Genomic DNA, 26128 nt, shown 5'->3' with positions numbered 1-26128 from the left:
GTAAAGATAGGTAGGAAAACAGAGGACTGGGAAGCTTTTAAAGAACAACAGAGGATTACTAAGAAGGAAATACGAAGAGAAAAAATGAGGTACGAAGGTAAACTGGCCAAAAATATAAAGGAGGACAGTAAAAGCTTTTTTCGGTTTGTGAAAGGCAAAAAAATGGTTAAGACTAAAATTGGGCCCTTGAAGACAGAAACAGGGGAATATATTACGGGGAATGAAGAAATGGCAGAAGAGCTGAATTGGTACTTAGAACATAGAACATAGAAGAATACAGCGCAGTACAGGCCCTTTGTCTCTCGATGTTGCACCGATCCAAGCCCACCTAACCTACACTAGCCCACTATCCTCCATATGCCTATCCAATGCCTGTTTAAATGCCCATAAAGAGGGAGAGTCCACCACTGCTACTGGCAGGGCATTCCATGAACTCACGACTCGCTGAGTAAAGAATCTACCACTAACACTTGTCCTATACCTACCACCCCTTAATTTTAAGCTATGCCCCCTCGTAATAGCTGACTCCATAAGCGGAAAAAGGTTCTCATGGTCAACCCTATCTAAACCCCTAATCATCTTGTACACCTCTATCAAGTCACCCCTAAACCTTCTTTTCTCCAATGAAAACAGCCCCAAGTGCTTCAGCCTTTCCTCATACGTTCTTCCTACCATACCAGGCAACATCCTGGTAAACCTCCTCTGTACCCGTTCCAGTGCCTCCACATCCTTTCTATAGTATGGCGACGAAAACTGCACACAATACTCCAGATGTGGCTGCACCAGAGTCTTATACAACTGCAACATGACCTCAGGACTCCGGAACGCAATTCCTCTCCCAATAAAAGCCAGTACGCCATATGCCTTCTTCACCGCACTATTTACCTGGTTGGCAACTTTCAGAGATCTGTGTACATGGACACCAAGATCTCTCTGCTCATCCACACTACCAAGTATCCGACCATTAGCCCAGTACCCCATCTTTTTGTTACTCTTACTAAAGTGAATCACCTCACACTTACCTACATTGAACTCCATTTGCCACCTTTCTGCCCAGCTCTGCAGCTTATCTATATCCCGCTGTAACCTGACACATCCTTCCTCACTGTCAACAACTCCACTGACTTTCGTATCATCCACAAACTTACTCACCCAACCTTCTAGCCCCTCCTCCAGGTCATTTATAAAAATGACAAACAGCAATGGTCCCAAAACAGATCCTTGCGGAACACCGCTCGTAACTTCAGATCTGTGTTCACTGGGGAAGACACAAGCAATCTCCCAGAGGGAACAGCGGCTGAAGGACCTGAACTGAAGGGAATTGATATTTGTCAGGAATTGGTGTTGGAGAGACTGTTAGGTCTGAAGGCTGATAAGTCCCTGGGGCCTGATGGTCTACATCCCAGGGTACTGAAGGAGGTGGCTCTAGAAATCGTGGATGCATTGGTGATTATTTTCCAGAGTTCGATAGATTCAGGATCAGTTCCTGCGGATTGGAGGGTGGTTAATGTTGTACCACTTTTTAGGAAAGGAGCGACAGAGAAAGCAGGAAATTATACACCAGTTAGTCTCGCCTCAGTTGTGGGAAAGATGCTGGAGTCAATTATAAAGGTTGAAATTATGACACATCTGGATAGCAGTAACAGGATAGGGCAGAGTCAGCATGGATTTATGAAGGGAAAATCATGCTTGACTAATCTTCTGGAATATTTTGAGGATGTAACTCTGATGATGGACAAGGGAGATCCAGTGGATGTCGTGTACCTGGACTTTCAGAAAGCCTTTGATAAAGTCCCACATAGGAGGTTAGGGAGCAAAATGAGGGCGCATGGTATTGGGGGCAAAGTACTGACTTGGATTGAAAATTGGTTGGCTGACAGGAAACAAAGAGTAGTGATAAACGGCTCCCTTTCGGAAAGGCAGGCGGTGACCAGTGGGGTACCACAGGGATCAGTGCTGGGACCGCAGCTTTTTACAATATATATTAATGATATAGAAGATGGTATTAATAGTAACATTAGCAAATCTGCTGATGATACAAAGCTGGGTGGCAGGGTGAAATGGGAGGAGGATGTTTGGAGATTACAGGGTGACCTGGACAGGTTAGGTGAGTGGACAGATACATGGCAAATGCAGTTTAATGTGGATAAATGTATGGTTATCTGCTTTGGTGGCAAGAACAGGAAGGCAGATTACTACGTAAATGGAGTCAGATTAGGTAAAGGAGCAGTACAAAGATATCTGGGTGTTCTTGTACACCAGTCAATGAAGGCAAGCATGCAGGTACAGCAGGTAGTGAAGAAAGCTAATAGCATGCTGACCTTCATAACAAGAGGGATTGAGTATAGAAGCAAAGAGGTTCTTCTGCAGCTGTACAGGGCCCTGGTGAGACCGCACCTGGAGTATTGTGTGCAGTTCTGGTCACCAAATTTGAGGAAAGACATTCTGGCTATTGAGGGAGTGCAGCATAGGTTCACGAGGTCAATTCCTGGAATGGCGGGACTATCTTATGTTGAAAGATTGGAGCGACTGGGCTTGTATACCCTTGAGTTTAGAAGATTGAGAGGGGATCTGATTGAGACATATAAGATTATTAAAGGATTAGACACTCTGGAGGCAGGAAACATGTTTCCGCTGATGGGTGAATCCCGAACCAGAGGACACGGCTTAAAAATAAGGGGTAGGCCATTTAGGACAGAGATGAGGAGAAACCTCTTCACCCAGAGAGTGGTGGGTGTGTGGAATGCTCTGCCCCAGAAGGCAGTGGAGGCTCAGTCTCTGGATTCGTTTAAGAAAGAGTTGGAAAGAGCTCTCAAGGATAGTGGAATCAAGGATTATGGAGATAAGGCAGGAACAGGTTGCTGATTAAGGATGATCAGCCATGATCATATTGAATGGTGGTGCAGGCTCAAAGGGCAGAATGGCCTACTCCTGCACCTATTGTCTATTGTCTATTGTCTAATCAGTTCCATCTCCAAACAGAAGCCATTCCTTAAAACTCTCCAAAAAGGTTTGTTTCTCATTGTCGTCACAAACACATAGGAGAGCCAGTGTTGACTCACTGGGTTAAATGGCCTGCTTCCACACTGCAGAGGCTCTATGATTATGCCATCTTAATTACTTTATCCATCTGTCCTGATACATTGAGGAACTGGAGTACATGCATACGTACATCACTCTGATCCTTGGTGCTGTCTAGTCTCCTATCATTTATTATGTATTCCTTTGCCTTGTATGACTTGCCCAAGTGCACCATCTCACATTTATCCAGATTAAACTCCATTTGCCATTGATCAGCCATCTGACCAGCCTATCTATATCTTCTTGTAATCTAAATCTACCTCCTCTGTCGTTAAAAATCCACTAATATTTTGTATCACCTGCAACCTTACTTATCAACCCTCCAACATTTAAGTCTAAAGTTGTCATTGAGTATTGTAATTAATATTATTTACTAGGTGAGTTGAACTTTAAGATATCCTGGGCTTCGGTAGTGTTTAGGAATATATGCATAGGAACATGTATACATATGTTTTAGAGCAAGAATCAACTACTCCGCCCCCAAGTCTGCTCGACCATTCAGTAAGATCATGAGTGACTTGATTGTGACATCAACTCCACATTCCTGTTTACTCTGATAACCTTGTTTATCAAAGATTCAAAAACTCTTATTCCATTGACCTTTGAGGAAAAGAGTTCCAAAGACTCATGACCCTTCTGTGAGAAAGAAATTTTTCTTCATTTGTCTTAAATTTATTTTTAAACAGTGACCCCAGCTCCAGATTGTCCCCCAAGAGGAAACATCCTCTCCACATCCACCATGTCAACAGTAATCAAGTTGCCTTTCTCTTCTCAACTCCAGTGGATGCAAGCCTAGCCTCTCCAACTATTCCTCAGACAATGTGTGCCATAGTGCCACAATGGTAAGCACCACTGCCTCACAGTGCCAGGGATCCAGCTTCAATTCCAGCCATAGACAACTGTTTGTGTGTGGTTACACGTTCTCCCTATGTCTCTGCAGGTTTCCTCCGGGTGGTCTGCTTTACCCCCCACAGTTGCAAGGATGTGGAATTTAGGTAGAATGGTCCATGCTAGAAACTGCCTGTTGTGTGCAGGTTAGATGGGATGGTCAAGATAAAAACTCCATTTGGGGTTATGAGGATGGGGTGGGATGCTCTTTGGAAGATCAGTGCAGATGTGATGGACCAAATGGCCTCTTTCTGCACTTAGGGATACTATGAACTACAAATGTGATCAAAAATAAACACTATCCCAGCCATTGGTCTGGTAAACCTTCGCTACTGACTTTTCTCCCTATACATATGGCTTGTGATTAGTATGAAAATTAAACATAGGTTATAACCTATTACTTTCATTTTGGTACTGTTTGAAAAGTGATGCCAATTTTTTCCATTAAAAAAATCACATCAATTCTATGTAGGGTTGTCATGAAGTAGCGTCGAGGGTGTGGTGCTGAAAAAGCACAGCAGGTCATGCAGCATCCGAGGAACAGAAGAGTCGATGTTCCGGGCAAAAGCCCTTCATCAGACATGGCTCGTTGAGGATTCCTGATGAAGGGCTTTTGCCCAAAACATCGAATCTCCTGCTTCTCGGATGCTACCTGACCTGCTGTGCTTTTCCAGTGCCACACTCTCAACTCTAATCTCTAGCATCTGCAGTCCTCAATTTCTCCCTGTCATGAAGGGGCAGCTAGTGTGCACGGTTTACATAAATAATCTTTAAAATCATTTTTTCTGGGGGAATGCATTGCACTGTTCATGTAACTTGAACTAAAAGGGATAGCATGCAAAATGTATTGAATGAAAAATTTTGCAACAGAGGTAGATGTAAAATATACTAAAAAGGTTGTTAAAAAAGATACCTATAGAATAAATCTATAGGTAACTGTAGAGTCAGGAAGAGGAGAAATGGCAAACCTCTTCGAGAACATTGTCCAGCACCACTGAGTCATCTTATTACTTAGAATAGTAAGGTGCTTGATTTTGACCAGCATAGCCTCAGTAGGCCAAAGTGCTGTGGACCCTAATGACTCTATGATAACTGCTCAGAGTTGGTAGCTGTTTTTCTTGTAGCATTTCAGAACATTATTAAAGTTTGTGTCTACAAGGAGAGGGATCTTACTGAGACTGAGAGTGCTGAGGATTCCTACTAATCACCTTAATTATGACAATGGTCTTGAAGAAGCAATGGCATGATTTTTGGAAGCCAGAGATGCATAGAATTATCAGGAAAAGCTAACTGAGTCCTCTGTGTTGGTGCTGGATGACCTTGGGAGACTACAATTAGAGGATGCAACAAATTACTTTTTTAGGATGTCAGAAGACAGACAAACATTCAATTGTCAAGCAAAGATTAAATTGTTGGATTCTGCGCTTGGTGTTTGTGTTAATGTTTGTTTAGTTGTGTGGGAGAAAGAAGAAGAACCAGATGTAACAGCAGGAGAGGAGATGGTACCAAGCTTTGAATAAGTAATTCCTCTTTATCATTTTCTCATCTACCATCCTGTTGCATAACAGAATGACAAAGGTAGGCTCATGCAAGGAAATGAAAGGCTTCTAATTTGTAAGCCACGCAGATCGAATTTTATTGCTTCCTGGTCAACATGTTAAATGGCCTTGGTCCCATTGATAGCCCCTAGATCTTCCTGAAAACTTCCAAGTATTCAAATAAGACTTCACTCAAGCAGACATTTTCTAATTGAAAAATGTTAAGCCGATCAAGGTGAATTTTTTTCAGCCAATTTTGCCCCGACAAATTTGGGCTGAAGCCTTTTACAATAGCAGTGGTAATTGAACCAGTAGCTTCTCATTAGAAACCAAAACTGAAGTTGCACCCTTAATATGTAGGCATTTCCTGGTATAGTTTGCACCCCAGATGAAGTTTTATGCAAATTTAAGGGTTGGAGTCCAGAGAGAATTTTGGTAAAGTCTGGTTCGGCAATCACTGATATAGTCACGCGGTATCAGCTTCCATTAGAACTGGGTGACCATTTAACCAGAAGTTTATTTTGATTGGTTCTGAATTAGAGGTTACTAAGAAATTTAACTGTTCCAAACCAGTTGTAAGTGGACCTTCCAGGATTTGCACTCTCCGAGAGGCCAGCCAATGAGTTCTCTTACTCAATTCAGCCCTGGTGGGACTCTTGTTGTCTCAAGTCCATATACCAGCAGTAAAGAAATAGCCAGCTGGCCTGGATTCTCAAGAAAATTTTAAGCTAAGCTGAGGCTTGGCTTTGCTTTGAGGTTTTGCTGTGGGCTGACCTAGAGTCCCTGTGTTCATGATATGTCCTGAGTGAGGTTATGCAATTGTCGTCACTTAAGTGGTGTTTCCCATGCTTAGTCAGCCCGGCAAGAGTGTCCACTTCCATCAACATGGCCTGTAACCCAATGCTCCACTTGCCACATTTTTAAATAACAAAGTCGGTAGTCGTGTCTGTTTGAAGAACAATTGGGCTTCAGCTAGTAGATGCTTTTGTATGATCACATCATTAATCCCACATACCATATGGTCTCTCAGCATCTCACTTAGGGTTAAACCAATATCACATGCCTCTGCTGCTCGTCTTAACCTAGTCAAACATCCTATATGGTTTACGCGGGTTCTTGAGCTGTTGAGTAAAACAGATAGCCTCTCAGAATGAGAGAAGGCTCAGGGTCATAATATTCCTTAGCTAACTCCATCAACTCTTGAAAGGCTACTAAGAACTAAAAAAGCTGCAGGCCCATAAGCTGTCAGGAGAATTGCTCATTGCTTTTCACCTGCCCCAATGTCATTTCCCTGGACAAAATAACACAGTATTTCCACATACTGGGCCCAGCGGGATCAAATGAGTCAAGCCTCCCAAATAGCAGCATGATGCCAGAAATGCTTATCCCAATTCAAAGATAACTGTTGCAAGCAAATTTCTTCAGGAGCATGCTTTTCTCTCAGTGCCACTGAAATAACTCCACAAACACTGGTACCTCATCACCGAGTCACCCTTTATTTACACATGCGTAACACATGACACTGAGCTAGCTAGTTCAGAGTTGGCTCCTGCAGTGAACAGAACCCCTGACACCCCATTTATATCTGTCAACCAGGACTCCCTGATTGGACCAAGTTGACAGCCCCAATCACAGAACTCATGTTCTATGAGATTCACCTAGCTGACTGCATTGCAATCACAGCTGGAAGATTTATTGAAGGATTAGCTGTTTTCAATTTGTGGATGCGTTTGTTTTCAGAAGTGATGAAATACTTAAAAGTTAAATGTATTGAAAGGGCTTTCATGAAAGGGGCTTATTAAAAATAATGAATTCTGTACTATATATTTGGAACATTATTTTACTTCATCTTTACCTCAGATAGATATTCAGTGAGTTAGCATGGAGGGCACAAGCTTAAAAGGTGATTGCTGGAGTAGGCTGAAGCTTGGGTTGGCATGTGTTGATGTATAGTTAGTATGGGGCTCCCAGGATCTGTGCAGGTGGGTAAGTGGTAATGGTTAACACGAAGTTGGCAGACGAACTATAAATGGCATTGGAGGTGGGGACTAGGTTTGGTATATGTTATGTGTTGAAATGTATGGGGTGATGAGTGAGTGAGATGGAGAAGGGTATAAAGTCTAATGTTTAACAGAACAACAGGGATGAAGTTGCACAGAACCAAAACAAGATTGGTCTCAGTAATTGGCAGCTTGTGTGTCTGACTCTGATCTATGTCTAGGATGTTGGATCGAGCACTGTCATACAAAGTAAAAATAACAACTTTTGAGAATTTTCACCTGGAGCTGGAAATTGAACTGTAAAATTTCTTGACTCAAGCTGTCTGCCTGCCAAAGGAGCAAATATTTGCCCCACAATGTCCCAAACCTTTAGTACAATCCACAGGATTAGATCAATCCTCATTTTTTTTTAAACTTCAAAGGAATCCAAACAAAGTTGATGAAGCCTGTAGTCATAATTTGACTCTTTAATCCTTGGTGTCGTGAAATGACAGTCATTGGAAGAAGCTTCAAGAGATGTTTCAGAAATATTGTTAGCTTTGGTCTATTATTAACCTTTATTTCAGTCTTCTTTAAATCAACTACTTCATCTTGGCGAATTCCTGTTGGAAAACTATTTGTCTTTCTGGAAAATTCTGGGGGACAACAAATGCAAAGAAAAAGGAAACAGTGGCTTCTTTTACAGCTCCATGCTTTCCGTGTAATGGACCTCGTTGTGTACATTTTTTTAAACAACTTTAAAAATTATTTCCACTTATTTTCTTTTCCAGGAGAGTGGAATCTGAGGTGAGATTTCCTGACTCTGATGGTTTAAAATTTACATTCGTATTGTATCATTTGAAAAAAGAAATCCATTGTCTTTTGTATGGTTTTAGGCTTATTATTGTTTTGCTCACTGCATGGAGTGCCTGCGATTGTCTGAAGCCAAGTTATTGTTCAACCTTGTAATGCTGAATGCCCTTAATAAAATGGAATTAGTTGATGTGAATTGGTTAGGCTTGTTTAAGCCTAACCTTAGGCTTGGTGTCAGCTGACTCTTCAGCCACTCCTCTTATAGTCTTTCCTCTCAGAGAAGATGAGTTGATACCAAGGAAATTAATTGTCTTCCTTTAACTCAACAGGTCATTCCAACACTTGGATGTATCCGCGCACTAATGAAGATGATGTATTGTCCCTACTGCCATGGCCTCCCCACTGTGAAACCTTGCAACAACTACTGTCTGAATGTAATGAAGGGCTGCCTGGCCAATCAGGCTGATTTGGATACAGAGTGGAATCTCTTTGTTGGTAAGAACAAATGATATATCATTTTGAATAATTCAGAGAAAATATTGTTAATGTTATCTGGTAATTCTTTTAAAAAGATGCACTGTTTACTACTATTATTATGGTGATCTTTTTCTTGATCTCCAAGAATACAGATGCTATATCACATTGGCAATCAATTAAAAGTAAAAATGACCATGGTGCAGAACTGACTGACATCCAATCTAAATGCATAATTTTTTCCTTCTGTGAAGGAGATGTAAACTGTACCTCTGGTCAAAGCTGCAAATTGTAATTTGCTGATTAACAATTTGCCTGCATTATTTACATGAGTCAGCGATGTTCTGGAGAACACAAGTAGTATTTGTGTATTAATCTTAAAATGACAGGCACTCAGACTTCCTTCAAACAATGCTTGCTGATGATTTCCATGTAAATAACCAGCATTTTTGTTGGTGACAACTTATGAATGGCCAATGTATTACATTCCATGTTTCTATGGCTAGATGTGTGTAGTGCTTAGAGGAAATATGATTTTCTTATACCCAGGCACATAATTGAGAGAAAAAAAACAACTCTACAATTGTACACTGTATTTGCAATAAGTAGTGATGCATGTGGAAAATAAAACAAAGTAGATCCTTGTGCATTTCTTTACCTTGCTTTTGTAATTTTGCATTTGTAATAGCCTCACAGTCATACAGCACAGAAACAGTAATGCACTGTCCTGCAGAAATAAGAGAAAGTTGAAGAATATTTTCTTTTTCTCAGCTTAATTCATTTGTAACCACCAGTGAAAGGCTAAGGTGAAGAATGAAACCTTAGACAGTCACCTTGTGTGCTATTAATAGCTACAGCTGTATCATTTGTGACTAAACTAAAGGTCCTCTTCTTTCAGTATAATAACAGTCATGGTTTCAACTCAATGAATTAAAATAAACCACATCAGCATCCTGTTTTAGTGGAAAACCAGTAAGGAAAGAAGAGCAGTCCCAAGTAAATATAGCAATCCTTCGTGCTCTGGAAGCAGAGAGAGAGAAAATTTAGGAGAGAAAGAGCCAACATACACTCACTGCACATAGAGTACCAAGGGAAACATTTTAAAAAAACTCAGCTGTACATTGATAAAACTCAGACTAATTCAACTGCAGATGTCTTAAATTGATGTGAGAAGAATTATTCTTCTGGCAATTTATTTCCATTAACATGCTTGTCAAAAAATTGTATTTAATAATTGTATTATTTAAACGCTTTCAGTAATGGTCAGCCTGGATATTAAATACATATAACTCACAGCAAGTATAAATTTCTGAATGGCTCGGGAGGAAAACAGCAAAGGAACTATCACAACCAAACAATTATCTAGCATCATATGGGATACAAGGTGCATCAATTTCACTTTAATATCAAAAATATCTCCAGAATAAATATCATTGTGCACTCAAATGTTTTCTTCTTTATTATTAATTCTTCCTGTTGTTTGAGTGCAGATTTTCATCTTTTGTTTTCCTATCCATCTTCCTTTGAGGTAATTGGAGTTTATTCACCTGAGATGGTTTGGGGAAATGCCACATAGTATTCATATTTTTAAGAAAATTAATTGATAAATTATTTTTAAATCACAATAAAATTTTCATCCATCTGCTACTAAATACCTGGGCAATTAGCCAGCTTTTAAATTACTAGAGATCTCTCATAACTAAAGAGATATATGGCAAGGTGTGAATCTCCTTCCCAGCTTTTTAATGATAGAATCCTTTTTTTTCTGTCCGCTAAGCAATAAATTGGGAGCAGAGCAACTTGGCAATTCAACTTTCATTTGTCCTTCGCTCAGACATGATTTTCAGAGACTGTGCTCTAGTTGTAGAATCTCACTTGATGGGAATTAGTCTGGGATATCGTGCATGGCAGCAAAGCACTGCAGATGCTGGAAATCAGATCTAAAAACAGATAATGCAGGAAACTCTCAGCAGGACAGGCAACAACTGTGAAGAGAAAAAGAGTGAACATTTCAGGTCAATGACACTGACATCATCATGTACGTTAACTTCATTTCTTTGTACAGATGTTGCCTGTCCTGTTGGAAGTTGACATGGCTAGTTTGTGGCAATATTAGTTATTTAATCATTAATGTTACTTTGACCTCACCTGTGATTGCCCAATCCACACCCTGCCAATTGAGATGAAATGCCAATCTGACTAATGCTGTTCCATTAGTTGGGTTAACACCATTGACTATTAAATTATGCTCTACATGTGAAATAATTAAAAATACAATTTAGTTACATTCATTTTGTGTTTACTCTTTCAAATAATTCAAATACGTTTTTCCAAAAGGTTTCTCATTTCACATCCTCTATCTAGCCAGTCCTGCTGCATCTATTCCTTTACTTGCTCTAAGATGGTCATCGATGTGATACCAGGATCATCCTGGCTGCCTCTATACATTAGGTATCACATAAGGAAAGGATACAGGCTACAAGGAGGTGTCCAAGTGTAGTTTCCAGTTCATCAGTCAGCTTATCAGGCATTATATGAATTCTCCAATATATTTTGTCATATTTTAGATTGAGTCCAGAGAGTTGTAGTAATGTGTCTTTTTAGAGGTAGAGTTTACACTTTTGGTGCAATTGTTGCCTGAGGCACACATCATATACAATATTTTCTAGTTTTATGAACCTTTGACCCCAGGTTTCTACCCAGTCAGTTGCATATCAGCAGATGTTAAATGTGCCTTAGGCAATGACAGTTTAAAATCATGTACAACCTTGTCCTAGAAAAGGGAGATTCATCCCATTTCAGCTTGCCAAGACATAGGCAGGCAATGCTTTCCTTTTATCTATCCAGAAGAGCTATCAAACACAACTGACTGTCCTCCCACCACCAAAATCCCTGCAACATTTTCTTTTACTTTTTGTTTTAAAAAAATCTATTACTCACCACCAGTAAAACACCCATAGCGATCTGAATACTTACGTATGCCGCTTGCTAAGGACAATGCAAATCATCAAAAGAAGGGACTAAATCAAAGTGGATTTGGACGGGGAAATATAACTATTTCTCCCATGGTGCCCACTTCTCTTGAAAGGGAGGCAGGCAGTGTTAATGGAAGAATGTGTTAAGTAGATAATTGGGGTTAATTGATTAATTAGTTGACTGGATACAGAAAGATGGAACAGAGGGCCTTTGCGGCGAGGGTGTCCAGGGTCAGTGACGTGCTGGGTGGTGGGGACCTGGGCTGGACGCTGCCGCAGGACATAGCGAGCAGGGCAGCGGTAGACGTCCGGTACGTGGCCACCACCATCCGACACCTTGAAATGGCGGTGCTCGGACTCGACGTAGTGCAACAGTTGAAGGATGCTCAGGTGTGCGGTGGAATCCTGTCAGTGCTCACCCCTGCCTGGACGGAATTTCACATTGGCCCTGCGGGAGCCTGTGCCCCACAACATGAGCTGCCTCCGGAATTTTAGTTTTGTCCCTTTTAAGGACATAAAAAGGCGGGCCCTGTATCGACTGCTGCTGTACACCGTCCACCTCTTCTCCCTCATCCACCGTCCGGACACGCCTTGGCGTGCCCATTTGCCACTGGGTGGTGGAGATCCCCAGTGGAGGGCAGGATTCCCTCCCCCTTTCTCTCAGGGAGGTGGGGTGGAGGGTGCTGTACACAGCAGTCCCTTGCAACCGCAGATTGCGGTGGTTCACGGACTCCCAGCCCAACTGCTTGTTCTGTGCCGCTGTGGAGTCTGTGGACCATGTGTATATTGGGTGTGGGCATTTGCACTCCCTTTTTGATTTTCTCAAAAACCTCCTCCTCTGTTTCTGGCTGCACTTCAGTCCCACGCTCCTGATCTTTGGGCACCCAGTACGGAGGAGGGAGGGCAGGTCTGAAGACCACCTTGTGGGTCTGCTCCTGGGCCTGGCCAAACTGGCCATAGACAGGTCCAAGCAGCGGGCCGTGGAGGGGGTCGTTAGGGCCGACTGCCTGCCCCTCTTCCGCAGTTAGAGCCCGGGTGTCTCTGGAAAAGGAGCACATGGTATCCACCAACACCCTGGAGTTGTTCAGGGAGAGAGTGGAGTGCATTATTTCCCTCTCCAACTCTATTTTGATTTAATCCCTGCCCTCCCCTTCACTGTTTGATCACACAGCATTGCCCTTTGATGTTATTGGGATCAAAAGATAATAGCTTAAAGGGAAGCAGGTCAGTTATATTAAAACTAAATTGGAAGTCACATAATACCAGATTATAGTCCAACAGATTTATTTGAAATCACAAGCTTTCAGAGTGCTGCTCCTTCATCAAGTAAAGATTTCACTGGACAGAGAAGCAGCACTCTGAAAGCTTGTGATTTCAAATAAACCTATTGGAGTATGACCAGTTGCCATGTGACTTTAGACTTTGTCCACCTCAATGCAACGCTGGCACCTCCACATCCTAAAACTACTTCAGCAATTTGCCCATCCATCTTCACAGGTTGAGGATGCAGGATTAAAGGGAAATGAGTAATGTACATCTCAGAGTCATAGAGATGTACAGCATGGAAACAGACCCTTCAGTCCAACTCATCCATGCCGACTAGATATCCCGACCCAAACTAGTCCTACCTCCCAGCACCCGGCCCATATCCCTCCAAACCCTTCCTATTCATATAACTATCCATATGCCTCTTAAATGTTGCAATGGTATCAGCCTCCACCGCTTCCTCTGGCAGCTCATTCCATACACGTACCACCCTCTGTGTGAAAAAGTTGCCCCATAGGTCTCTTTTATATCTTTCCCCTCTCAACCTAAACCCTCTAGTCCTGGACTCCCCTCACCCCAGCGAAGAGACTTTGCCTATTTACCCTCTCCATGCCCCTCAATTTTGTAAACCTCTATAAGGTCACCTCTCAGCCTCCGATGCTCCATGGAAAACAGCGCCCCAGCCTGTTCAGCCTCACATTATAGCTCAAATCCTCCAACACTGGCAACATCCTTGTAAATATTTTCTGAACCCTTTCAAGTTTCACAACATCTTTCCGATAGGAAGGAGACCAGAATTGCACGCAATATTCCAACAGTGGCCTTACAAATGTCCTGTACAGCCACAACATATCCTCCCAACTCCTGTACTCAGTACTCTGATCAATAAAGGAAAGCATACCAAACACATTCTTCACTATCCTATCTTCTGCCACTCCGCTTTCAAGAAGCTATGAACCTGCACTCCAAGGTCTTTGTTCAAGAACACTACCTAGGACCTTTAAGTATTAAGTCCTACTAAGATTTGCTTTCCCAAAATGCATCACGTCACATTTATCTAAATTAAACCCCATCTGCCACTTCTCAGCCCATTGGCCCATCTGATCAAGATCCTGTTGTAATCTGAGGTAACCTTCTTTGCTGTCCACTACACCTCCAATTTTGGTGCATCTGAAACTTACTAACTATACCTCTTATGGTCATATCCAAATAATTTATATCAATGAAGAAAAGTAGTGGACCCAGCACCGATCATTGTGGCACTCCGCTGGTCACAGGCTTCCAGTCTGAAAAACAGCCCTCCACCACCAGCCTCTGTCTCTTCCTTTGAGCCCGTTCTATATCCAAATGGCTAGTTTTCCCTGTATTCCATGCGATCTAATCTTGCTAACCAGTCTCCCATAGGGAACCTTGTCAAATACCTTACTGAAGTCCATATAGATCACGCCCATCGTTCTGCCCTCATCAATCCTCTTTGTTGCTTCAAAAAGATCTATCGAAGAGATCAGAATTAAATGTGATATTTGTGAAAAAAAGGAAACAATCATGGCCTACAGTCATTCTCCCATGAAGGATAAACTTTAACAAAGTTGTAGTAATAGACTTGAAGATACAGGCTTAAAAAAAACTACTTTCAGAGAATCATAGGGAAGTTCAGCACAGAAACAGACCTTTCAGGGTCCAACACATCCATGCTAACCAGATATCCTAACTTCATCTTGTCCCATTTGCCAGCATTTGGCCCATATCCCTCGAAGCCTTTCCTATTTATATACTGATCCAGATGCCTCTTAAATGCTGCAATTGTACCAGCCTCCACTACTTCCTCTGGCAGCTAATTCCATACATGCACCACCCTCTGCGTGAAAAAGTTACCCCTCAGGTCCCTTTATATCTTTCTCCTCTCACCCTAAACCTATGCTCTCTAGTTCTGAACTTCCCCACCCCAGGGAAAAGACTTTGTCTATTTATCCTATCCGTGCCCTTCATGATTTTGTAAACCTCTATAAGGTCACCCCTCAGCCTCTGACACTCCAGGGAAAACAGCCCCAGCCTTTTCAGCCATTCCCTATAGCTCAAATCCTCCAACCCTGACAACATCCTTGTAAATCTTTTCTGAGCCCTTTCACAACATCATTCTGATAGGAAGGAAACCAGAATTGTACACAATATTCCAAAGGTGGCCTAACCAATGTCCTGTACAACCACAACATGACCTCAATTCCTGTACGCAATGCACTGACCAATAAAGGAAAGCATACCAAACACTTTCTTCATTATCCTATCTACCTGTGACTCCACTTTTGAGTCATTCAGCATGGAAACAGAACTTTCGGTCCAACCAACCCTTGCCAACCATTATCCAAAACTAAACTAGTCCTACCCACCTGTGCTTGGCCCATATCCCTCCAAACATTTTTTCATGTACTTATCTAAATGTCTTTTAAACATTGTAACTCTAGCCGCATCCATCACTTCCTCTGGAAGTTCATTCCACACATGAACCATTCCCTTTGTAATAAAAGAATTGTCCCTCACGTCTTTTTCAAATCCTTCTCACCTTAAAAATATACATCCCTAGTCTTGAAATCTGCCTCCTACGGTCAAGGATGCCATTTACTTTATTTATACCCCACATTATTTTATAATCCTCTATGAAGCCACACCTCATCTTCCTATGCTCCAGTGAAAAAAAGTCCCAGATATCAGCCTCTCCTTTAAACTCAAACCCTCCATTCCCAGCTTTATCCTGATAAGTTTCTTCTGAACCTTCTTCAGCTTAATAATATCCTTCTGATAAGGGGACGACTAGAACTGGATTTAGTACTTCAGAAGAAGCCTCACCAACATCCTGTACAACCTCAACATAATGTCCCAACTCCTATACTCAAAAAGTCTGAGCAACGAAGCTAAGAGTGTTAAATGCTTTCTTCACGGCCCTTTCATCTTACCCATCATAGATGTTAGTCAGTCTAAGTTTAGTGATAATACGTAGCAAAGAAAAAAGAGTAATAGTGGACAAGATAATGGAGAAATGGATAGGGACTGGACTGGGGGGCCGAGACTAAATTCCTCATTGTCAAATTGCCCCTCAAAGTGTCAAAGATGAATTTAGGGATATGCAAGCATTGCAGTAATAGCATTAATGATACAAAAAGATTTCAAGTGGCACTGAATATGCTCATTGAATGGGTTGCATCATGCCAGATGGAATATAATGACCTAATTGTAAATTTATTCACTTTGGTTGAGAAAACAGCAAGGAGGTACAGGGTTCTAGTTTGCAATCAGTAGTTTTCTGTATTTTAAGTGGTTCAAATCAGCCCCAGTTCCCTGTTTATAGGCACTGGACTTATTTAGGGAATGTGAAATGAAGAAGGCAGTTGACTGGTAGTTGTTTTTTCCTTAGGATGGTAGATTTCCAGACTTGAGGGCACATTTTTAAGGTGAGAGGTGAAAGATTTAAATAAGACATAAAAGAGGCAAGTCATTTACAAAGAGTGGTTCACGTGTGGAATCAACTTCGAGAAAATGTTGGATGCAGATGCAATTACAACATCTAAAAGACATTTGGATAGATACATGAACGTTTGGAGAGACATAGGCCAGTAGCAGGCAGTTGGGAGTAGTTTAGTTTAGGATTATGTTTGGCATGGACGGGTTGGATCGAAGGGCCTGATTCCCTACTGTATGACTCAATGACTCTGACTATGGCAGGTGATTCAGGACAAAAAAAAAATCTGCGTTTATTTAAAATGCAAAAAGTAAGTATAATACAAGAAATAAAAGGCAGTAAACAAGGAAGTTAACACAAGATTTATATTTTAGATTACTTACAGTGTGGAAACAGGCCCTTATGCCCAACAAGTCCACACCAACCTGCCGAAGCGCAACCCATCCAGACCCATTCCCCTACATCTAACACTACGGGCAATTTAGCCAGGTCAATTCATCTAACCTGCACATTTTTGGATTATGGGAGGAAACTAGAGCACCTGGAGGAAACCCGCGCAGACACAGGGAGAATGTGCAAACTCCACACAGACAGTTGCCTGAGGTGGGAATTGAACCCGGGTCTCTGGCGCTGTGAGGCAGCAGTGGAAACCACTGTGCCGCCCTAGTTAAATACACTTAACTAGATTAGACATTATTAGAACCTAAAAATGGTTTTAATCACAGAATCTTGCATCAGACTGCCTGCTCTTGGGGTCCCAATGCACTGTAACCACCCGCTTTCCCCTCCCGGCTAGCTAGGTCGGAACTTTGGGGTCCTGGGAGTTTAAGCTCATCACTGATGAAACCACAATTTTGAAATACATCCAGCTGTTCCCACTTATGATGCCTGGGGAAAGATATAAAAGGGGCAACTTTTTCATGCAGAGGGTGAGGCATGTATGACATGGGCTGCCAGAGGAAGTGACGGAGGCTGGTACAATTACAACAGTTAAAAGCAATCTTGATGGGTATATGAATAGGAAGTGTTGAGAGAGATACGGGCCAAGTGCTGGTAAATGGGTTTTGATTAATTTAGGGTATCTGGTCGAAATGGACAAGTTGGACCAAAAAGTCTGTTTCTGTGCTTTACATCTCTTTATGACTCTATGGTGCCTGGATGAAGACTTCGCACTGTGTAGGGTTTTCAGTTTGGGATGAGTCCATTGATGCAGTAAGGTGCTTAGTAGATCTATCGGTTAAGTATTTGGTTTTATTTACTTTCTGCTAGTTTTGTGTACCCAGTATTTACTAGGTTTGTTCAATATCTCATTTTAATTGCATGACACTTATCTTTTGCAATAAATTCTGTGTCTTATGATCATGCCCCACTAGTTACCTGATGAAGGAACAGTGCTCTGAAAACTAGTACTTCCAAATAAACCTGTTGGACTATAGCCTGGTGTGGTGTGATTTTTAACTTTGTCCAAACCAGTTTAACACCGGCACCGCCACACTTAGTCTAGAATGTTAGGTTTGTTTGATTGTTCTTAGATGGAAATGTAAATTGGAATTCCAGGCTGAACAACGAAATTATTCTGGCGCTGTTGTATGTTTGCTCCAGTCTGAGCCCAGGATTTATCCAGTATTTTAAATTCTAGAAAAGCCCAGAGTCTTGTCCAATATTTCAGATGATGGATATTTTTGCTCAATTTTAGAAGGGATGTTTCTCATGTGATAAGAGTTTCTGAAGTGCAGATATCCAAAGGTTTTTCTTAATTCAATCATTGATCTTGGGGATCGCTGGCCAGCATTTATTGGCCATCCTGTGTTTTGTTCACGAGTCACTTAACATTAGCATGCAGATGGAGTAAACAATTAGAAAGGCAAATGATTTATTGCCCTTTGTTGCAAGAGGATTTGAGTGCAGGATTAAAGATTTCTTGCTGCAGTTGTGTGGACTTCTGGTGAGGCTTTACATGGAGTATTGTGTACAGTTTTGGTCTCCTTATCGAAGGAAGGATATTCATGCCACAGAGGAAGTGCGACAACGGTTCACCAGAATTTTCCAGATAGGATGTCAGGATTATTTTGTGGGGAAAGTTTGAAGAGACTAGGTCTCTAGAGTGTCAAAGAATGTGAGCTGACTTCATTAAAATGAATAAGATTCTTACAAGGAGAATGAAGGGGCAAGATAGCTAGGATGCCTCATCTAACTGGCAACTCCAGTACAAGGCAGCCTCTCAGACTAAGGGATAGGCTACTTAAAGCTGAGATAAGGAGTGATGACTTCACTCAGAGTGGTGTATCCTGGAATTCACTCCCCAAAGGGTTGTGGAAGGTCAATCGTTGAGCAGTTCAATATAGGATTTGAGATTTCTTTTGGAGACCGACAACAAAGAGATATGGAGATAGTGGTGTTGAGGATCAGCATGATTTAATGGAATGACAAAGCAGGCTCAATGAGCTAATCCTGTCCCATGTTCTATAGGATGACATGGAGGACATGAACCGAACTAGCACAGATAATGCCTTTTGAACTTCAAAATGCTCCCAAACCCAATCAATCCAAACCCCTCCTCTGAGGTGTTGCACAGCACAAGTCATGGACTAGATGCCCTAATACATGGAAATTACAGGGAGCTAGGAGAAGAATAAACTCAGTAATGGAGCAGACCAGATCCAGAGTACAGGGCCAAAATGTGTATGCAAGTCCCAGATGTGCTTCTCACTTGCCATGTTTACATGGCTGTTTTTATGAAGAGTTTGCTATCTAAATCTGGAGTCATTCTGACTCTGGAATGATGGGTCAAATACAGCATTATGGCCCAGAGGAGGCACATTGACAAGCTATTCAGCTCAACTGCTGTTCACAGACTCAGTTCCAGCTGTGATACTCGCAATCCAGGACAAATACTCTCAATTGACAGGAGTACTAGAATTAGATTCATTGCACATCTGACAGCTCAGACCAGATATGGATTCCTGGATCTCATCCTCCAACAAATCACAAATAAATTCACCAAGTCTTGGGGAGAATTGAAAAGAACACTTTATCATGTATCTTCCTCAATTTGTCCATAAACTATCCTGTAATGTATAAAAATATAGAGGGAGACAATCTCAATTCTTGCAGTGAAATTTCATTAGGATGTTGTTTGGGACCTTTATTTTCATTCTCCATAGTGTAATAAAGCTTCAGGTATTAGTTTGATGCTTTTGCCCTTCCCATTTTTGACATATATTCATCATAACTTGATGAGTGAAGTTGTGAATACGTTAGTTAAGTTAATTTAGATTTATCTGCATGACTTTGCTTGTCAGCTTCAGTTGTCCTTGCTTTTCCCTCCCAGACATGGGTTCTTTGGTGCTTGTTACAAAGTTAGCTGTGAAAAACACCTCATGTATGCACATAAACGTACAACACATTGAGTTCTGGTTTCTATCTTTGATAATCATAAATGATACAGAAGAAAAGTTAAGTGCAAATAGTTGAAATACAACTGCAGAAACTCTGGCCACCTTGTCACATTTGAGAAACTTTTATTGAGATGTTTCATTGAATGCATTCAAAGGGTGGGATTTTAATTCTCAATTCAATTCATTCACTTGCAAAGAGTTAAGGTTTGGTGCAGCAGTACTCTTGTGCTCCATGCAATGTAAAGATCAGACTGAAACATCATTCAGAATGTAGTTAAAATCCAGGTTATAGTCCAACCAGTGGATTTGGAAGCACAAGCTTTCGAGGCGCTGCCCCTTCATCAAGTGGTTGTGGCTCTGGCTCCACAACCACACAAAGGAGCAGTGTTCTAAAAGCTAGTGCTTTCAAATAAACCTGCTGGAATCTATGTGATTTCAAACTTTGTCCACCCAATTCAACACTGGCACCTCCAAAATCATTCAGAATGTAGGCAATGTGCATGTGCACTAAATTTGTCATCTTGAATGTTTAAATTAATGTAATAGGTTAAGGAAATGCACAGTCATTGGTCTGGAACTTGCTGGAGTGCGGTTTAGTCTGAACTTTGGCAAAGGTGGCTCATTTATCCTGCTTACTTTTGTATGACAACATTGGAAATCCATCTGGTAGCAAGTGTTCAAGTACTGGCTGTAGTATCTGGATACAAAAGTGTGACTGTTTGGGACAGCATACAAAGCACATCCCACTATGATGTAAGAGGTCACAGGACAGATTAGAGAGCAAAATCATTATGGTTTCAGTAAATCAGGTGTACATCTGTACATTGGAGCAGCTGCCACCAAGGCAATGGGAAAAGACCATCAAAGGTCTGTCTGCTGATGTTATCTAGGGATATGTTCAGTTCTCAGATCAGCCTGATACCTCAAGTTCATGTAAATACAGTCAAAGAAATTCCTTGAGTTAGTCTTTATATATGGAGAACAAACTGTACAGAACTGATCTAGTGACTGTATGCACATAAAGTTTATGAATAAAGTATATTTTTGAAATAAATTAGTACATCCTTAAATTTGCAATAACTTACTGTCAACTGAAGACAATCTCTAAGCTGCACTAACCAAAGTTAATGCTCACTATTTTCCAAAGAGTTTGCAGAGGCCTGACTATAAAGTTGGCTTGATATTGAGATGCTGTTGAGTTACATGAACAAATGACTGGTCTGCAGGTTTAAATATCAGTACCATGGATTATAATGATCTAGCAAATGCAAGTGGTGAAAATGAACCAGCAGTTATAACAATTAATGTAAAACATTAAGATTTCCAGGCTCTATGACCAAGAAAACCTGTTAATGCACCACTAAGATTATCTCTTTCATATCTACAAATTGTCAAGCTTTGCATTTTTATCTGTAAATATAAATTGAGATATTATTGAGTCTAAATAAAGCTTGTATGTGAAATCCCAAGTATGTATGTACATACTTTCTGTATGTATTTGGTTTCTGATGTGAACAGTTCTGAAGTAATAGCATTTTGGGAGCTGTGTCAGCTGTTATTTGTTCCTTCATTTCATTTGTTTTTATTAAAATAGGGTTTCATATTTATTATGAATGCAAATTAAAATTGTAAATGAAGACCAAGTTTAGCTTTCAGCTCAACCTTGAAATGAATGCCAATGGTGATTAAAAATGGTCATTAATTTCCTGTTATATACCATTAAATATGGTGAAGACTCAGTATACATGTCCTTTACAGTTTGATGGTACTTATAAACATTGCCCTGCAATATAATTTGTTAGTTTCTACAAATCCTGGTTAGTTCTTGCTTTCAATATCAGCATTACACAGATAATTCAGAATAGTGTTTGTGGAGGATGTGTTCAAAATGGTGTTTGTTCAGTGGCAATAGTATGGGTTTAAGAAACAGTCAGGGTAGAATAGAAGAAATTTCCTCATTTTACTTGACTATAGTGCCAATGATGAATTTCACTTGTTTCTGTAGTAAGTGCTGTATCTTAGCAAGCAATACAAAGAATACTATAGGACAGCGAGGTACAATTATTACTGGCCCTGAGTATATTGTACATGTCCACTGTCCTGTGTCCTTTTCCGAGGTCCAGTAGCTTCTGCAGTCTCGTTTACACCCATGAGTTGTTCAGCTACCTGAGAGAATCAGTTGTTAGCAGGCTAAAAGCCTTCATTGTTGATTTGTAGAATGACGACAAGTTGTCAATAAATCAGTCACTTGTTGCCAGCCAAATCTTAGTTTGTACACGTCACTGGCTGCAGTTTGCATGCAACTGAACAATTCACCTCCCCCCACACCCCCATCTGCAAACTAGTTGAGCAAGCAATAGTGTATACAGAATTTACTTTAAATGCTGGTAGCTTGCTTTTAAGCAAGCGTAGAGACTCCTGTTGGAATTCTTCATTTTTAAAACAGCCCTTTTCCCACGTGGCTAATTTCATTCATGCAAAAACCACCCAAATCAATTTGTCAGAGGAGGGGGGGACCCCGTTGGGTCAGAGAAAGTAGAGATATGGAAGGTGAGGATATAAATGGATTTAAACAAAAAAAAAATTGAAGCTTTGGGAATGAAAAGCAGTGTCATGCAATAATGGTAGGAGTGATTTAAGAAGAGATCTTGTAAGCTAGGATATCGACAACAGGGTTTGGTGGAGCAGAGTTTTGTGAAGAATATAGTATATGAAGCTAATTGAATAGTCCACTGTGCTCGTGACAAAGTCATGGATATGGGTTTAAAATAGCAGGAAAGTGAAGAATTAGCTGAGGTTAGCATTTGGTGGAGGTGTAATTAGATAGTCTTTATGGTGGAAAGCACATGAGGAACAAGTTTGAGTAGGATATAGTGGATATGAGCAATCTGGTTGAACCCGAGAGTGTCTGTGGAAGGATATAGAATCAATGCTATTACTTTCAAGTTGCAACAAATCTCAAAGATTTGTCATAGTTATTGGTGATAGTTACCTGTGAATGATTCATCTAGGTTTGGAATTCTTCCAAACAGCCCAGTGATTAGATTAGATTAGATTACTTAGATTACTTACAGTGTGGAAACAGGCCCTTCGGCCCAACAAGTCCACACCGACCTGTTGAAGCGCAACCCACCCATTCCCCTACATTTACCCTTTTACCTAACACTACGGGCAATTTAGCATGGCCAATTCACCTAACCTGCACATCTTTGGACTGTGGGAGGAAACCGGAGCACCCGGAGGAAACCCACACAGACACGGGGAGAATGTGCAAACTCCACACAGTCAGTCGCCTGAGGCGGGAATTGAACCCAGGTCTCTGGCGCTATGAGGCAGCAGTGCTAACCACTGTGCCACCGTGCCCCCGTGATGTTAAGGAAGATGGCACAAGTGCTGTCAATCTATGGTTGGAATTTGACACAATGTGGTAATGAGATCATCAGGGAGCATTGTATAGAAATAGGGACACTTATCACATGTTCAGTGACAAAATGTTCCATGCCCATTTCCAGCAATAATTACCACATTGTCTAAAAGAGGTGTGCTTCCACTATCCCAAACAAACTTGGAAGATACAAAAGATGCTTCATAAATGTGCTGTTGATTTGATTGTATATGATTTACTATTTAAAATTTATGTATGTGTTGCATTACTAAATGGAAAATAAAACAAATCAACCATGGTCTCAATATAATGCCTGCTGTGGAAAGCAGGCCATTCAGCTCATTGAGGCCACCCCAACCCTCCAAAGAGCATTCCACCCACAAGCCAATCATTGTATTAATCATGGAAATTCAGGGTTACACTTAGATGGCACTTCATTGGACACTATGGACAATTTAGCAAAGCCATTGCCCCTAACCTACATATCTTTGGGTGAAACTGAAGAATCCAAAGGGAAACCCACAGACAGGAAGAATGTCTAAACTCCACAGTTTTTAGATTAGATTTACATTACAGTGTGGAAACAGGCCCTTCGGCCCAACAAGTCCACACCGACCCGCCGAACCCACCCATTTACCCCTTACCTAACACTATGGGCAATTTAGCATGGCCAATTCACCTGACCTGCACATCTTTGGACTGTGGGAGGAAACCGGAGCACCCGGAGGAAACCCACGCAGACACGGGGAGAATGTGCAAACTCCACACAGTCAGTCGCCTGAGGCGGGAATTGAACCCGGGTCTCCGGCGCTGTGAGGCAGCAGTGCTAACCACCATGACTCAAGTCCAAGTCCCTTGCACTGAGGCAGTAGTGCTAATCACTGAGCCATTGTGCTACCCCAGTGGTAATACTACCTCAAAATCTTCTTACTCTGAAGAAGTGTGCTGAATTTCAGTGTCTTGGACAGGTTAAATAACAGTGTATTGATTAATCCATGTCATTAAGTCTGGGGTTTCATCCATAGTTGACATTAAGGTGCATTGACCTTTCATTTCCAATATGTAGATGGAGAAGGTTGATTGGTGTAGCAGCATAGTTAACACCGGGCTATGACTTGCTTTTATTCATTTAGAGAACAATAGTGCTTTAATAGATACTTGAATTCCCAGAAAGTGACTAGAAGGATCACAATGATTTTAAGTTAAGAATTTTACTATTTTTAAAAAAATGCAACATTGTCCAAATATTCAGGAAACATCTTATGTTTTCAACTGCTGGAAATATTTCCAGATTCAAGTTTTAATTGACTGAATATCTCCTTAGAACATTGAATGAAGTAAACCATGCACTATCCTAACATAGGACCTGTATGCTGTAATGGTTCTTCAGCCCTCTATGTTCTGCTGACCTGTGAAATCAATCTGAAAGTATTCCATTATCATTCATGTGTTTATCCAATGACCATTTAAATGCCCTTAAAGTTGGAGAGTCTACCCTGTTGTAGCCAGGGCATTCTACACCCTACCTGATATCTGTCCTTATCCATCACCCCTCAATTTAAAGCTAAGTCCCCTCGTGCTAGCCATCACCATCCAAGGAAAAAGCCTCTCAATGTCCACTCTATCTAATCCTCTGATCTTATATGCCTCTAAGTCACCTCTTAACCTTTCTCTCCAATGAAACCAGCCTTAAAATCACTCAGCCGTTCCTCATAAAACCTTCCCTCCACACCAGGTAACATCCAGGTAAATCTCCTCTGCACCCTTTCCAATGCTTCCACATCCTATGTGGAAATGACCAGAACTGTATGTAATATTCAATTGCAACCACACCAGAGTTTTGTACGGCTGCAACATGACATCATTCCTCCAGAATTCAGTCCCTCTCCCAATAAAACCTAGCACACCATTAGCTATTCTCAGCTCCCAATGAGCTGATTTTCCCTTTTCCAGTGAGGAAACTTGTAGTTCCAAAATGGAATTTCATATATTGAGTGAGCTATCCTGGTGATTGCTTCCACAAAGATAGGCAAATGCTCTAGTCTTATGAAAATCCTAATATGTTTGTTTTCTCCAATCTGAGCATGAGCTCCTATTCACATTCTGTGTGGTGGATCAAAAGAGACTGCTTCTCTCTTCCTTCAAATTCTCTGGGTCCCTCTTTTCTCAGTCCTCATTCAAACATGCTTTCAGAAATTCCACAACCTTGTGCTACAATGGCTTCCCCTCAATGTCCATCACCATGGTGAGGTGAATCACAGATCTTTTATCCAGGTAGAAATACTAATGAGCGAACCTTGAGGCCCACTAATCTGTTCTAACCTCCCATTGCTCTTTGGAGGGTTGGTGTGGACTTGTTGGGCCAAAGGGCCTGTTGCCACACTGTAGGGAATCTAATGTAATCATTAAATACAGTTTGAAGTATGCCATTTAAAAAGCCTGACATTCCTAACACCTCAGATTTGACTACTGATCTACCCAAAGTTAGTGTAGATGATCTTGCCATTGGCAGTGTGGATGTCTTAGTTCCTTTCCAGTTAAAGGAAACTAGGCTTCATTGCTGCCATAGCAACCAAGCCATAAAGCTCCTGTCAGGTAGAATTCAGAGTAACCCTTCATTTCTCCATTTAAACCTAACTTAAAGACATGAAGCTATTTAATACACGTTGTGGCAAAAGAAACTTTGCAGTGAAATGCTTTTTTTGCCTTTTTCCCCCACTTCTCCAGTATGGAGGAGGATGATAGGTTTTATCTGCAGACTTTTAAAAATGAATTTGAAATTATATGTAATGCTCAATGTAACAGTCACATTTTTGACTAAGAATAGAACAGGCTGGAAATAGCCAGTGAGTCAGGCAGTACTCCAGTTAACATCTG

At 41.2% G+C, this 26128-nt stretch overlaps 1 protein-coding gene across 1 annotated transcript in view; it reads left to right on the top strand.

The window, feature by feature from the left end:
• The window catches only part of gpc6a (glypican 6a), a 1024509-nt gene that overhangs the window by 763414 nt on the left and 234967 nt on the right, over positions 1-26128 (top strand). The window contains exon 4 of the mRNA XM_072577902.1: positions 8629-8794. Coding sequence (XP_072434003.1) covers positions 8629-8794 — 166 coding nt within the window. The remainder of the gene's footprint in view (positions 1-8628; positions 8795-26128) is intronic.

Source organism: Chiloscyllium punctatum, chromosome 9 (assembly GCF_047496795.1).
Source record: "Chiloscyllium punctatum isolate Juve2018m chromosome 9, sChiPun1.3, whole genome shotgun sequence".
In the NCBI taxonomy this organism is placed as follows: Eukaryota; Metazoa; Chordata; class Chondrichthyes; order Orectolobiformes; family Hemiscylliidae; genus Chiloscyllium; species Chiloscyllium punctatum.
This window is presented reverse-complemented; position numbering and strand designations above follow the sequence as displayed.